The following is a 16884-nucleotide window of genomic DNA, read 5'->3' as shown; positions in this document are numbered from 1 at the left end:
TACCGCACATTGTGGGCTTGGTGATTAGCTCACGGGTTTGAAAGGCGTACAATTATCTTGGCACACTCACAGGAGTGAGTATTGTGATATATGCTTGTGTGGCTACGAGCTAGGTAGCCGGATTCGAGCACTAATGGCTTGAGGTTTTTCAGCAGGTTTCAGCTACAGGTTTACAAGTTTACAGGAAGGTTTGAGGGCTTATTTGGGCGCTGAATTTTCAGCCATTGTTTCCTCTTTGCAGGTGTCCATGTATGGCTCAGTTGTAGGCTGATCTGGGACACGTTTGTGACTTGTTTATGCAACTGTTTAAGAGCTGAATTTTGGGGCTGATTTGCAGCCATATTTGCAGACTTTTGTTGATGCGATTCGAGCCAGTTTAGGACTGATTTGGTTGACATTTGCTACTCATTGTTGGTTGCTCTTTTGCGAGCATTATGGCTGACACAGTTTGATGGTGCAGATTTTGTTGCTTGGAAGGAGCATATGCTTGTTGCATTGGCGGATTTGGGGCAGGATAAACCCTTGCGTGGTTTATCGACGAAGCCCAATTCTATGCGTGATGATGATTGGCAGGATCTTGATGAGTTAGCGATGTCTACGATTTGTTTGCATCTGGTTGAGTCTGTTTACTGGCAGGTCTCGAGGGAGACTACAACTCATGCTTTATGGCAGAGTTTACATGCTATGTACGCGACATCCATGTCTACAGGGGAGTCTAGTCCCACTTCTATGTCCATGGGAGAGATTGGTCCCACACGCAAGTCTCGACGGCATAGAGACTTGACATGTTGGCATTGTGGACATAGAGGGCACATTAGGCGTCAATGTTTCAGGCGTTTGAGACAACGGAGGCGACAGATGCGTGATGCAGATTTGGGCACGACATATGCTAGTGAGATCAGTACGGTGGTTACTGAGTATGCTTGTGACAGCGATGTCACATTTACATCTAGCTTGTCTTCAGACGATCTTATGTCTACGGATTGCATATCGGATTGCACATTGTCTTCACATTGGTTACTAGATTCAGATGCTACTTTCCATGTCACGTCGCATCGTGAGTGGTTTAGCACATTTTCTAGTGGGAGACTTGGTTGTGTGCACATGGCTGATGGTGCTGTGTATGCCATTGAGGGTACAGGAGACGTATGTTTGTCCTTGCCCAGTGGTATGAGATTTACCCTGCATCATGTGCGTTATGTGCCACATCTGAGACGGGATTTGATCGCAGTCAGAAAGTTACGGGATAGTGGATGTCAGATTTCGCTACGAGAGCGAGATTTTGTGATGCATTTGGGTTCGCTAGTGATTGCGAGAGGTGCCAGGAGTGGTACGGGTTACCCATTGCATGTGGATCACGGGAGAGACGGTGTTGTCTCTGTGACCATGCAGCCAGGTAGACAGCGAGAGAGCAGGCGAGTCTCTTTTGCTTGTGGGTTGCAGGATGCTTTGCATGGAGTGCAGAGTAGTGAGCTCGTTGTGCACACAGTTGGGGCACGACTTGAGCAGTCACATAGAGAGGTGACAGAGTCAGACATGCATGCTTTGCTAGTGACTAATCAAAGCAGAGAGTCAGTTGTGCGAGATACTTCTATGCAGGATAGACAGGTAGAGCGGTCTTGCTCTAGTGAGTCACGACAAGAGGATGTTGTGCAAGAGTCTATGCATAAGAAGTTAGAGCATGAGAGATCTAGTGAGTCACAGCAGATTGAGTGGTCATGTTCGCAGTGGATGATTGCAGAGGAGACTGAGATGTTAGCGATTATGCAGTCATTCTTTTCTATGCTCGACAGTGAGCTTGGGGATATAGTTGTGCAGGATATGTCTTCCAGCAGACATCTAGAGCAACTGGTTTTCTCTGAGGTTGCACGACAGGTTGATGCGTCTTTTGTGGACAATCAGCAGATGCATGTGGCTGACATGCCTTGTCAGTCAGAGATGCCTATTGCCAGGGATATATATGTTGATGCATGCTCCGTAGAGCTAGCAGGGCCCGCTAGCATTGCATCGGCATTCAGTGGTCTCATGTATGAGATGTTGATCTTGAGACCAGATATCGCAGCTGTAGTGGGAGCATTTACAGTTGGGGTTGTCAGTCGTTTGTTGACTGATGATGGCATAGTGCACGAGGGAGATATGCAGGTATTGAGTACATACTTGCAGTACGTGTGCAGTACATCTGGTGGTGTATGGACTTACACTGGAGCAGGACAGCCGGATGCACACTATCACAGCTAGCCAGTGGGCATCGGTTGAGAGCGGTTTTCTCTCGCCTTTTGTAGTCTTTAGATTAGGTTCTCTTGCTTAAAGGCACAGTAGCCTTTAAGTGGGAGGTTGTTGGGGTATAGGCGCATGTGCCTTGCCCGGCCGCTCAGAGTCTGGGCGCCCACTGACTTGTATACCTTATACATAGCATAAGTGTATAGGGGGCTACTCACTCTTTGGAGTCTCCCCACCCACATCGTGAGTGTGTCTCCTTCTCTCTCTCTCACTCTCCGTTTGTGGTGCTCCCCGATCCCCTTCACTTGGTTGTGAGAGAATTTAAAACTCATGGTTCACGAGTACACGAAAAACTCGAGGTATCATGAGAGTGGTCTGTCTAGTTCGGGCTTGAGGAGGGAATTGTTGGGTTTTCAAACCCAATTTCCCGTGGGAACATCTTTTATAGGCATGCATATACATTTAATGTGAACCTCCAGTTCTAGTGGAGTGTGCATATTCAAGCAGTGATATATATTGTAAAAGGATTTCACATAATACAATCAATAGCATGCTTTTCCTATTGTGGATCGACTCCTACTCTCTCTTGCTCTCTCTCATTTTCTGTTGCACACAATCTCGCCATGGCTCCTCTACATTATCATCCTCCCTAGGCCTTCTTCCCTTCACAATGAATCTGATACAATGTCTGAGTATCAAAACTAAAAGGTACTGAAAAAAGGGGTACCATAGAATCCTAAACTGCTAGATGTAAACTAAGCAGCTAGCTGGAACTGTGTAGGGTATGAGTAGGAGGGTGAAAGTAGTGAATGAGTGCTAATACAACACGATGTGGGTGTGTGTATGGTTTGGAGATATCACGGGTAAGAGCTGATACAAAGGTTGGTACAAGATGAGCAGGGTGTAAAATTATCTCAGACTCTCTCTGTGTCTGCTTGAGCAAAAATAGTCCGAGACATCTTTGGTCCTCATACCCCATGACTCTAGAGAGTGGTCCAAAGCCCTCTTTGAACAAGCACTGAAAGCGATCTCATATCTCATAGTAAAGTGGGCAGTGGCATGTGTAGTGCGACTCTGTCTCAAGCTCCATGTGACATAAGGGACATGTCCTGACCTCTGCTGGTTGTTTGATGTATCTACTATTATCAACCCGAAGCTTGTGTGAAAATGTGCACATTTGTGTTTTTTTTCTCCTGTATTTTTTCTTCAATGTTTTCTTCTCTTTAGAGTGTCTTTGCACTATGTAGTTAGTGAATATATATCTTTTGAAGCCATTAGGAGTACCTTATATTGAGAGATTGTGAGAGTCCTGTTCGCTACAAATTTATGCTAAATACACGTCCCCTTAAATCATACTGCCACTGTAGGAGATGGCAAGTAATATTCCAACAAAGCCATGTCAAATAACATCCCAAATATGAAATGCTTTGGTAAGTTTTCACTTATTGCCAGCTGGATTTGGAGTAAATCCTCGCTGCTACGTTTTGAAATTTAGCTTTTCAGTTCAATTCTTTTTCATTTTGTTGGGATGACACAGAATACCTCTCTTTTTCACAGGTCTTGAGTTCAACTCCTCATCGGCTAGATCTTTAAGGTCTCTTGGGATAGTTTCCTCTGACTTTAAAACTCTCTTCTTCATCTTCTTCTTCTTCTCTCTCTCTCTCTCTCTCTCTCTCTCTCTCTCTCTCACACACACACACACACACACACACACACACACACACGTATGAATAACAAGATTTGAATATTTTGTCCCTTTTCCGCCTTTTTGTCCCTTTGTCTTAAATTAATTGCATCTCCTAATGCTTCAATTTTGTTACTCTAAAAAGAGCGTGTGTTCACCATGAGAATTTTCAAGCTGGTTCATGTAGAATGGTTGAGTAAGAATCCTGCAAAACTATTCCTAGCAACAGTAGTACTATTGTAAAGCCAACTGTAAATCCTTTCCAATTCTTAGTTTTTCTCTTGCAGGGCACTTTCTTCTGAGAGTCTCAAAATTGATTGATCTTTGCAAAACTTCACAAACTGTTTTGAAAGTCTCCTTTTGAAAAACTTCACAAACTGATCTTTAAACGCCTTCAGTTTAAAGATAAGCTTTGCAGTTCATTCTCACAATTTTGGTGGTCCAACAAAAATGACAAGGGGTACATCAAGTCCATTCTCAGACTACTTTGGAGAATGTACTATGGACAAATCACTCTGGCACTATTCTTGACTACCTAACTGCAGCTCAAAGCAATGACATGCAGCACATCATCAAAACCAACCAGACTGATAACTTCGATCTCAACATCTGACCTTCAAGTTGTAATCAAACCCACCGAAAGCCCTTCTGGACATTATTTGTAAAAATCAGACCACTTGACTGATATGTACTCATGCTATCTCAAGCTTGACAGATCCAGTAAGAATCAGAATACTGTTTGTTAATAGCTTTTGCTTAAACTGCTGCAGAACTGTAGCTTCATGCCACTTTCTCAGTTTTCAGCATAAAACTGCTTAAAATTCTCAGTTTTCCCTCAAGCCTACAGAAACTGTTTGTTAATAGCTTTTGCTTAAACTGCTGCAGAACTGTAGCTTCATGCCACTTTCTCAGTCTTCAGCATAAAACTGCTTAAACTTCTCAGTTTTCCCTCAAGCCTACAGAAACTGTTTGTTAATAGCTTTTGCTTAATTAGCTGCTTCAGAACAGTAGCCTCATGCCAGTATCTCAGTTTTCACCATATCACGCTGGTTGGCTTTGCTGATTTCTTCCCTCACTGCTTATCACCCGGATCAGTACAGAGCCATTTGCAAGATTTTGCTGCATGAGCTGCCTGACCTCGTCATCATTACCAACAATAGTGGGCACACGCCGATAACTATCTAGATCAACCCAAGCACCATTAATTTTCTTCAAAGCAGCCCAGTGACAGTTATCATGATTGAAAATGAATCCAATAATACTGGGGTCATCCAGATTTATAGCATCTGCATCCAAATGATAAGTCATCTCTGCTCCTCGAGACTGTAGAGCCCTGGCAAGAACATTGGCATCATAATCTCCATAGAATATGTTGTAGCGAAGGCTGCGCAGGCGAGAGCAGGGACCACCATCATAAACCTCACTGGGCAGCACGCATGCTATGGTGTTGAGCTGACAACGAGTAAATGCCTTGCTCTGAATATCATAAGGAATTCAAAAGATAAGTACAGCTTGTCTCAAGTTCAAACAAAAGCAATGTACGACTTGAAACAAACATAAATCACAGAAGATTAGACTACAGATTAAGACAAGAAATAATTAAATACAAAAGATATAAGGAACGTCAAATTATCAATGAAGAGTATCAAGCAAAAGCAAGCAATTACTACAACTGTTACTTAATTTGTGCGTCCAAGCAAACATGAATGCACACAAACTATTCAAGCAGCAAGGACTTAAGGAAGGAGGTAAAATACATTCACAGAGGACAAAAAACTAAATTCATTGACTAAAGGAACAACAACACAGGCAATCTGACACGTGCAGGCTTCATAGAGAAAGAACGGTACAAAGTTAAGTCAAAGGAAACTAGAAGATCAACAAGATTATCTCTGTTACATGCAGAATGTCAAACAAGGCATACAAAATATGTGATCGTTGCAGACTTTTGCAAACATGAAGTAGTCAACGCATGCAAATAAAACCAAGTCCCTCGATGAACCAGGAAAAACACGATGCCGTTGACGAGAAGAAACCATACACTTAATGATCAGCAGAAAAGGAAAAGGCAGAAAGACACCGTAAATGTGCGGAATAAACAGCAGTTAGCAGGCTCAAAAACGTCCATGCACAGCACAAGCACGCAAGCAGAAGAAAGATTAGCATGATTTAATGCATGAAGATGACCATGCTTCATATTCAAGCAGCGTTCAACAAACTTAGTAGTTGATCTGCGCGCATTCGTAAACGAAATATGGTAACAGACGAACGGGGAACCTGATAAAGACCGTTTAGAGCGTGAAGGAGACACAGCTCACGGCGTTGCCGCTCATGATAGATTGGCGGAGGTTGAACAGGTTGGTCCGGCATAGCTGGAGGGCTTGCCGTACGTCGCCATGGCAAGGAGCAGCAGCTTGAGATGCACATCGCGCCGGGCCGCAGCAATTTGATTTTGGCCAGAGAAGGAAAGACGCTCGTCCGTTTGCACCCTTTTCACAGACATCGAAATGAATTAAATTGTTTGAACTTTGAAATCATTCATTCTCTCTCTCTCTCTCTCTCTCTCTCTCTCTCTCAACGTTTGAATTTTTTTTTCTCCATACAGGGCCAGAGCAAATTGTACTATAGGAGGTTCCCCATTACAAAATTACAAAAATTGATTGACTTCCTGGTTACAAAATAAGTCTAGTACATGATCACGTAGAACAGCCTATCTTTAATTTTCGCTTCCTCCAGCATGATCATTGCCATCATGTAGAGCATTGATGACCTGTTGTATATGCATAATCAAGCGGATCCCATTTGCATACTGTCTCCTGAGTTTCTCATCGTCAATCTTGCATTCATCTAGCATTCTTTGCAGGTGGGAGTAAGACCCATCCAACACCACTTCCTGTTGTTTGTTGATGTTGTTGTAATATCCCAGACAGTCATTGAGCACCTTGTAGTTAGCCTCATAAATCCTGCATCAATCCAACTTGAGTTGAGTAACTTGTACATTAGAATGAGCAAACAACATTCTCAGATTTTTGGTTTGGTAAGAGTCATCATAGATCCTACCATTCCTTTCCTTTCAGATGATCCAAAAAAATTCAGCTATGATCCTATGCCAAATTACAGAAAACGTAGAGATAGAATCTCCAAGAAGCATTTGCTTTCAGCTAGGCATGAACTCGGCAAGAAACTAATGGCATTGTACAGAGGAGCTAAAATCAGGCTGTTAGAAGAACAATTCATCAACAGATGAGGGATGTCCTCAACATCCCTATTGCATCTCAAACACACCCTAGTGCCAAGCCCCATTTTCCTCATCCTGTGACATGTCCAGACTGCTTTGTGTAAGATCAACCAAAGTAGTACTGAATGTTTGCCTGGGATACCACAATTCTAGATATTTTTGAATTTAAAATTCCATTGCCTTCTATCTAAAGACGTCTTCCACTTTATATTCAGAGCGACATGAACAGGTTCCTGGAGAGAGGGGGAAGGTTAGGAGGTCTGTTGAGGTTGGACCTCCTTTCCAATAAATAGCTTATGGGGAGGGAAACTTGTCCCTGGCCGATAATGTCCACTCCAACTCCTTGGGGAAGCTTGCCTTATGTGAGTCAAGCAGTGAGGAGTTCAGGATGAGAGAGCCATTTGTGTTCATATTTGTGCCGAAGGTTAGTCCAGGCAACAAAGCCTTTCGAATGGAATCTCGTAGCGGACCTTAACTGCCTAGTGTTAAAAGTGGGGATGGGGGGAAGTGCCCACGAGATCGATTCCTATCATCGGAGGTGGAAGCTATGCTTGGAGGCCCAGTTGACCCTTAAACGCTGTTTGTATCTGTTCCATGCTTTCTAGAGATATTTGAGAAGGTCTGATCCACTATGGATTACTTCATAAGGACCGAAGAAAATGGTGATCCAAGGGAGATTCTCCCACCCTTTAGTTTCTTTGATTTTGAAGCGACTTAGATCACGAAATAGCAGGGCGGCCCACTCTTCTTCTAGGTGATCTAAAGCCCTAAGAATAAGCTTAACTGTTAATTTATCCGCCCACCCACTGATATTGGTGAGATCGAGCCCCCCTTGATCTTTGGGGAGGCAACATACGTCCCACTTTACTTTGGCTAAGCCTTTTTTGAATGGGTCTCCAGACCAAAGGAATTTGCGGCATACTTTGGTGATGTCCTTTAGTTGGGAGTTTGGAGGATGCCAACAAGAGAGAAAGTACAGAATGTAGTAAGAGGAAGTTGCGACAGACTTTGATGCTATCCTTTAGTTTGGAGTCTGGAGGACGCCAACATGAGAAGAAGTACAGAACGTAATAAGAGATGAATCGCTTAATAACCACCTCTCTACCCGCTATGTCAGCTTGAAACCCTAGCCAATGGTTGAGTTTGGAAGCAAACCTCTCCATAACCATCGCCACCTTTGAGACATAGTGACTTTAAATCCAAAAGGGATGCCCAATAATCTGAATATGACACCGTCTTGAAGAATAGAACAACCTTGGTCAGAGATCCATGTAGGTAGAGGAGAAAGCGAAGATTTGATGCCCGTTTAGGAGTGATTGATCCTCAAACCTGAGGCTTTGTAAAAAATTTCAAGGCATTCCCAAAAAGCCTCTAGGGGCTGGTTATCATTGTGAACCAATCCATTAATGTCATTTACGAACTGTGAAAGGCACTGTTGATTGCCATTAGGAAGTAAAATCCCTTTGATGCGACCTTCTACCACCTTACTTTGACTAGCTAGTTTAGTGAATCGTTTACAATAGCAAACACTAGAGGCGCCAAGGGTCACCCTTGCCTAACTGATCGGTTAAGTGGGAACGGGTCCGAGAGAGAGAGTTATTAATAACTATTTTGGCTTGGGCATTGCCCAATAGAGTCTGAACAAGTTTGACCAATTTTGGACCAAAACCCATCATACCAAGGCAATCCAGCCGGTCATAAGCTTTGTCAAAGTCAACCTTGACAAAAACAAAATCCTGACTCGAGGACTCAGCATATTCTATACCTTCCCACATAGATATCAGTGCCTCCATTATCCTTCTTCCCTTGATAAACCCCTTGTGTGCAGAGCATAGCCACTCTGAGAGAGCAGGGGTGATCCTCAAGGCAATCGTTTTTGCATAGATTTTGTATGCTGAGGTTAACATTGTGAGAGGTCTCCAGTTGGCAAGGACCTCCTTGGGGCCTTTCTTGTGGAGAAATTTGATGATGCTTGTATTCATTTTCACTGGCAGAGTAGAATGCCACAGTGCCTCTTTCCACACACGCATGAGAATAGGGGATACAGATTCTTTGAAGGTTTGGTAAAACTCGGCAAGGAGCCCATCTATGCTAAGAGTTTTGTTCTGTTTAAGAGAGTCTATGGCCCTCTTGATTTTTCCAAGAGAAATATCCTCATCCATTTGACGAGGGACTATTCTTTTTCTACAACCTCTGATGACTGACCTGGCTAGGGATATTGCTTCATCAAGTTTTTCCTTCGTTTTGAATAGATTCGAGAAATGCTCTTTGACCAGCAGGGTATTTTCCTCTTAAGAGGTAGCCTTCCCCGTTGTCCCGGATAGTAAGGGGACAATTTCCGTCTGATGTTTCCTGCAAAGATTCCGAAACATCTCTTTGTGGGCTTATCTATCTTCCCCGCCCACCACTCCTTGAGTGAAGGCTGCCGTATGAAGGAGGGTGAGGACTTCCTCCACTCGTAGTTGGTGTTCTGAGGGTGGAAATTTTGTTCTGGGTTTCCGTGTCTCCCTTGCTAGAAGATTCCAGTTCTCATTTTTTATGGTAAATTCTGTCTTTCCTCTTTCTTCTAATCTATGTGACTTTTTTTCTAAATTGAATTAGGGATCTTTAAGTGTCCGCAATTGTAGTTGACGATGCTTTGGCTGGAATGACGCCCTTAGAAAAGGCTTGGACCCAAATAGATTTGACATTATCATGTACCTCTCGGAGTTGAAAGATGGAGACATGAGTGTGGAACGAATCTTACCATGTGGCGAGCAAGATTTTTCAAGCAAACCAAAATCCGAGCGAAAGAATGAAGATGGAGGCTTATAGACATGAATGGCATGGGTGTTATGGCTACAAATGAGCACTTAGGTTGTTGTGAGTCTATTGTGAGATGCCCAAGGTTTATACATGATACTTATAGTTCGATATAGATAAATAGCTTTAATGCCATTGTGTGAGTGGATTACTCAAACTTCTCACATATCACTTGCTAAATTCTTTTTAAGCTCATATCAGCATCTTGCACAGAGTCACATGCCTTCAAGATGCATGTGTAGGTGATTGCATCAGGACAGATACCCTCACCTTGCATTTGCTGAAATTAGCACACAGCTTCCTGCCCAATGTAGCCTAAAATCAACGCAGAGCTTCCTGCCTGCAAAAAGCTCTCACAAGTCATGTTTGACAATTTTTGCCTTTTAGTTTAGTCTTTCATTTTACTGATTTTTTATTCTACACTCAGACATTGGATTACCTCCACAAAGATTGTATTAGTTTGGTCTCAAAGGTTAAATATATGATTAACTTCTCAACAGCTGAAAACAACACAAAGCTTTGGCCAAGCATAGACTGAAATCAGTGTAGAGCTTCCTGCCCTCTCTCTCTCTCTCTCTCTCTCTCTCTCTCTCTCTCTCTCTCTCTCTCTCTCTCTCTCTCTCTCTCTCTCTCTCTCTCTCTCTCTCTCTCTCTCTCACACACACACACACACACACACACACACACACACAAAGTCAGACACACAATGTCTGCGCAGTCGACCTCTGACGACTTCAAGCCCCTACTTTTTTTTAGTACCCCGGTACCCGCTTTATTTTCACAAAAAGTACTTTTCACTTAAGAGCAACATTATTTTTGTGAAATGTCCAAAGCTACATATGTGATAAGTTATTTCAATATTAGCATTTTGAAGACAAGCACTCAAAGAAACAAATATTCTCAACATGACACCATAGAACCCATAACTACAAGGAATCACACTCTTATCGATGAAAACATTGCACCTGTGATGCTTCTCTTGAATGCCATAATTGTATCTTGTGTCGGCAACCATGGTTCTAGACAACTCTTCTGCATACACTGGCAAAACACTTTCATAAAAAAGAGAATATATTGTCAATATCAGTCCTCTACAGAGATGAGACACAAAATATTTTCAATATCAGTCCTCTACACAGATGAGACACAAAATATTACACAATGCAAACCACATCTTAATAAATAAACGATAATACCAATACGTGAATGCAAAATAAAAATCAACCATTTGATGCTAACTCTAGTCAAATAAAAGTGCTCACTAGTCATCAAATAGGTAGACACTAGATGGAACGTCAATTTCATCCTCCAAATCAAACGGAAACCATGTGATGTCAAATACAGTCTAGTCAATGGCCACCATGGCTCAATTCCTGTACCTGTCTTCTTTTTTATCATAGCGATAATTTTTTGGTCTTTTTCTAGTAATCCTTCTGAGTATGTTTTGTGGTTAGCTTTACAGATATTAGAACACTTCACCAACTCATCTCAAAAATGTGTTGTAACAAGTGCATGAGTATTCATGCTACAAAGAAATTGAGAAAAAAACCATTGTGAGCACACTCATCTCATGTTCGGAGCATACAAACTTAAAACCATGCCAAACTTAAAATTTCATCCATTGTAATCCCGAAAGAAGTGCAATCTCTCATACCTTTGAAGAATCAATAAATGTGCATAGAGCTCTTCAATGCTTCTCCTTGATTGTCAAAGCACTCTCTAATGGACGCAATCTAAGCAACAGTTCGGTGGTTGCCTTCCCATACGTACATAAGCATCTTATTCGACATGGATTTAAAATTTGGTCTCTCCTTTTCAATCTTCTCATTGATTTCTTTCCGATGATCATCCCACTCTTTTTTGATGTCATCTAAATATGTTAAAAACAAGACTTATTCAAATAAACATCAAGAACAAAAAAAATCAAGCACGTTAGCATTGAATCATACATGTGATATCTGTCTCCTCCTTCTGAAATGTCCATATGGAGACAATAGAATATGGAGCATACCTCGGGCCTTGCAACATATGGAACTGCCTCCATAAAAATATTAGCTTCATTTGGAACTAGGTCTATGTCATGCAAGGACTCAAGTAGCACATCTTCTTGGCTCTCTAGTTCATCTTCTTCAGGGTAACTTCTCGCCCTGAGCTGGAAATATTGGATGTAGAAACAAAGCTTGCAATATCACTAGACTCCCCTCTAACATGGGTGTCTGACTTTGCTTTACCTCTACTGCCAGTTGATCGTCCTCTTAAAAAAAACAACTCTTAAATTCTTAGAAACATGCATTCATCTGATACAATTAAAAAATTAGGTTTCAGAATTGATCAAAACTAGCTCCTTGAAAATGTCTGTGTTGACATGGGCAATTATGGAGAAGATATCTGAGCCACGAAACAAAAAAACTGAAAGCTTCATTCAATGTTCAAAACTGTCTGTGTCAACACAGAAATTTTGAAGAGAAGTAGGAAGGACTTAATCTTTAAATCTTGCTAGATAAAATTTACTCAAACCTACTTTATTACTACCAATGCAAACAGGTTTGGAGAGAAGTTATAAGGTCATAATCTTTGACTCTTGCTAAAATAAATTTTATTCCAATAAAATTTTATATAGACAATGTTGGTAGAAACACAAGCAGCTTCAATTCAATAGAAGCACAGTATCAAAGCATCAAGGCATGAAACTGCCCGTGTTGACATGGGCAATTTTGAGCTGCTTGAAAAGGACCTTTTAATCTGGTCAAGAAAGCTAATAAGATAGTGTCGACACGGTGAGATTCATTAAGCTTAGCGAAGCTCAATTAAAGTTTTTGGATATCATCAAAAATTTCTTAGCTCTTTAAGCTTAAGAAAGCCACCCAAGAACAGTGTGCTTCATTATATTTTTGTTGTGCATAAAGAAACCCCTCCTCCATCTCTTAATTTGCTATATCACACTTAGATGAGTTATGATCCCTCGCCCATGATAGAAGCCATGACCGCTCACCTACATACATTCATACATTTGTAGATGTCTTTAAAAACCTCTTTGAAGAAACCTTGCCAACACTGATTTCTATACAATTATTTTTGCAATCATGAAAACACAAAATATCATACTGCAAATATCTCTTCGAAAGAGACCGTGATGATGTGACTTTCTATAGGATTACTATGTAGCCAGCCTGGTTGATTTTTTTGGACTACATAAGGAATCCTTAGTAAAGGGTTGGATTTTTGGTGCAATTGTGGACCATTGGATAAGGTTTGTGGAATAGTGCCACATGGCAAAAAAGCTTTCTTTTTAAATATTTCTTCTAAGTCTTTGTGAGAGATGTTGACATTTGTGTACCTCTTTCTTTAAAGAGGGCCATTGAATATTGGGTCACACTCGACAAATTCTCGTCCTCTTTCATTTTTTCTCCCTCAATTTGTTACAATGTTTCTAAGTGGTTTTTCAAACATTATTTTTTATACTTTGAAATATGTTTGATTTAAATAGTTTATTATTACATTTTTTTCAAGAAACATATTATTTTATTATGATAACAAATGTTTTAGAAAATTATTGTCACTTTCTTGTTTTCTCTGACAAAGACACCTTTTATTTATTAAATTCTTCTCATAGCCTTATGTAGGCCATAGTGAGCTTTCACCTTGTTTCAATAGGATTTCTCTATTGCAAGTCCGTTCGATTATTTTGAAATCTTGAAAGCAAAAAACACCATACTGTGAATATCTCTTTGAAAGAGACCGCGTCGACGCGGCTAGATTTCTATAGGATCAATGTGCAGCAAGACTGGTTTGTTTTTTTTGTTTCTAAAGGATTAGAAAGCATATCTTTTTGCAAGAGACCGCAACGCGGGGCTGTAGCTTGCCTGGTTCGTTTTTTTCAGTAAGGATTATTTTGCAATCTTGAAAACAAAAAACATCATCCTGTTAATGTCTCTTTGAAAGAGACCACGTCGATGCGGCTTTCTACATGAGGGTTTGCAAGATTATTTACATCAAGGATTATTTTGCAATCTTGAAAACAAAAAACATCATCCGGTTAATGTCTCTTTGAAAGAGACCGCGTCGACGTGGCTTTCTACATGAGAGTTTGTAGGGGTTCTGGTACGCTAATCATGCAAGCTAAAAAGCACATTTAATTCTATAAATTTCTGTTTGTAATAGCCCGTGTCAACATAGGGTGATGTGTGCAGGAAACTAGGAACCTAGTTCGTCTGCATCGCATAGATGAGTCGATTGAGAAGCAATTTGAAGTCGTCGTTTGCTTTGCTTAGCTATGCAAATTGACCATGTCTTGGGAATTGCTGAGCTCTAACCTCTGTAGTGCAAATTGAGTGGAGCTCTAACCTCTGTAGCGTATAATGAGTGGCACTCACTTTAGTGCAAATTGAGCGGCACTAACCTTAGCAACACCCATTTGAGAGATTAGGAGGTTCTTTATAACCAATAATACTGAGCAGTTTGAGACGACCTCATTAAATCACCCTGTGTGGCGTATATGTGCAAGATTAGAAACTTCACATTATCGACATCCCTAAGCTAACCCTAAAATGAGCACACAATCCGCTGATTTTGCTCATGTGCGACATTGCTCATGAGTAGGTGGGTGAATAGGGTTGGGCATCTCACACCAGGACAGTGCTCATGTAGGTTTTTGAATAGGGTTGGGCGATTCACACCAGCCCGGTCGGTGCTCGAGGAAAATCAATCACCAAAAAATACAAAAATGAAGACTTTTTATAACTAGTTTATTTAACAATTTAGCTCTATTTTTTGAATTTTCCAAGAGGGTTTTCTCTTTCTTTCCCTCTCTTCAGTAGGCTGTTTTGATTTATTAACCAACTCAAGGCTAAGTTGAGGCACACTTTCCTCAAACACTGTGTGACCAGCCTATACGCTTCTCAACAAAAAAATCCAAAAGAATTGAGAGTTTATCTCTATGCTCTACTAGAGTATTGTTGCATTTTTGGGACTTTTATTAAGGCTACTGTGTAAAAAAACTTTACAAACTACTGAACTTGAGGCTTGTATGTGAACATACTTTACATCAGAATAGATCTTACGTATTCATGGAGAAATGGTTAATGACTTACTGGATCCACTGTAATTTTTGGGCTTTAACGTCCCTCGGAACTGCTAGGGGAAATGACATCGGTGGGAGGCTGATTGATGGAGACACTTTTGTTGTTTCCCTTACCCTTAACCTTCTTGTGCAATGTTGCAAGTCCCAAAAAAAGTGAGGATGCTATAGAAAACTAAACACATTAGTTGAAAAAGAAAAACATTACTTACCGTAGTATGATTCAGCTTCGACTTTGGGAAATTTTCCATCTGCATAGTCCAAAAACCATGAACTGTCTCTCCACGTTTTGTTACCATGCAGCTTCTCTATCCAATCGTCAGGATAGAGACCGCTCTCCTCTCTCTCAGACTCCACCCATGCATCATCAGGATGCTCGGGGTATGGACTGCAAAGACCTATTTTAAGGGCACCCAACCACTATCTACAAAAAACAAGAGGAATAACTCAACCATTCATAACACACAATTTTAATATTGTATAGTTCAATACCTATATAGCATGCGTCGGACAGTACAAGCAAAATGCTGCTGCTCCTCTACGTTGCGGGTAGCTCATATGGTTTGCTTCTATTGCACAAACTCTAGTGTTAGTACGCTCACCTTTCAAGCTGCTACCAATATACATGCATTCTAAACCATTGTGACAAGGGCTTCTCTTGCATTGGAATAGATACCTCCACTAACAACACATTTCCCTTGGCCAATATATCGATCATGCGATATTTTTTGTAATTTATCACTGCATAACATTCTTAATAAATTAAGTAGAACAAATAGTGTTTTCAAAAGCAGATAGTACTTACTCTGAAGGAAGAATCCGTGCCCGTTAAACCTTGGAGACTCTGAAGGGGGTCATTTTGCAACCCTTCTCTCTCCCAACCCACAAAAGAGATGCATTTTTTGAAAAAAAAAACTGTTTTCCGAGATTGGCTATGACTGCTATCTCTAGTTCCTTTCACACAAAAAAGTTCTTAGTCTCTTTCACAACCAAATCATAGCTTGCCTTCTAATCATCTTCATGCATGTTGTACTCTCTACTCCCCTTCACTGTTAAATTTTGTGTTTCCAGTCGATACATTACATTTTGTGTTTCCAGTCGATACATTGCATCATATTCTTCCTGCAATACAAATCGCCAAATCAATCTGATTTCCAAGAAAAACCCCATGTGCTTACCTAATGCATGTGTATTATAAATTTACAATTACCTTCCACAGTAGTTGCGCTAGCAAAGACATAGGTAGTTTAAGCCATTTTGAATGGTTCATTGCTGTCCCACGAAGTGCCCTAGAAGCTTTCGCCCTATCTTCTTCATTGCAAGAGGTGATTGTATGGCACAACCTGTGCATCAATGCAACCCAATGACATGTGTCTATCAACCACGAATCCAAAGAAATCGGTAAGAGGATCATTACTCATGTTTTTCGTAAGGATGTTCGTCAATGCCTCTGCACCTGTCGAAGGAGAAACTTGCATCGTCATCAAAACTGACACTCCAACCACGAAACCTCTCTCTTGAGTGGTATGCAAAGTGATTTCTTCTTGGGTGATTTGAATCGTCATTTCTTCTTGGTGGTCCACGTCTTTGGATAGTTTTCTTGTTTAAAATGGCATCTTGTTTGTTAATTAGGGTACTTATGGCTTCCAAAGAAATGATGAAAGGTGAAAGTAAGAAAAAAGGTTTTAAGGTGAAGGAAGAAGGTTTAAGATAAAAGAGGGTGGGAGGAGAAGGTTTGGAAAGGTATGAGGCAATGGAAAAAAAGATCTACTTTTCAGAGATCAATAAGGCTTAAGAAAGAGTAGAAGTGTGAAGAAAAAAGAAGAAGATAGAGTAAGCTTTAATAGGCCCAAAAAAAAGGGG

General features: G+C 40.9%; 1 protein-coding gene across 1 annotated transcript; it reads right to left on the bottom strand.

Annotated features, from left to right (window-relative positions):
• Positions 1 to 4018: 4018 nt before the first annotated feature.
• Positions 4019 to 6408, bottom strand: LOC147453491 (josephin-like protein). The gene is made up of 2 exons (XM_086517148.1): positions 6182 to 6408; positions 4019 to 5380 (listed from the first exon to the last, which is right to left on the bottom strand). Exons 1-2 carry the CDS (start codon positions 6329 to 6331, stop codon positions 4946 to 4948), a joined length of 585 nt encoding a protein of 194 aa, XP_086373274.1. The 5' UTR covers positions 6332 to 6408; the 3' UTR covers positions 4019 to 4945.
• Between the last annotated feature and the right edge of the window lie 10476 nt (positions 6409 to 16884).

The sequence above is a fragment of the Adiantum capillus-veneris genome, chromosome 7, assembly GCF_014529385.1.
Source record: "Adiantum capillus-veneris isolate H3 chromosome 7, ASM1452938v2, whole genome shotgun sequence".
Lineage (NCBI taxonomy): Eukaryota > Viridiplantae > Streptophyta > Polypodiopsida > Polypodiales > Pteridaceae > Adiantum > Adiantum capillus-veneris.
Note: the sequence above shows the minus strand (reverse complement) of the source record. Positions and strands in the feature narration are given on the sequence as shown.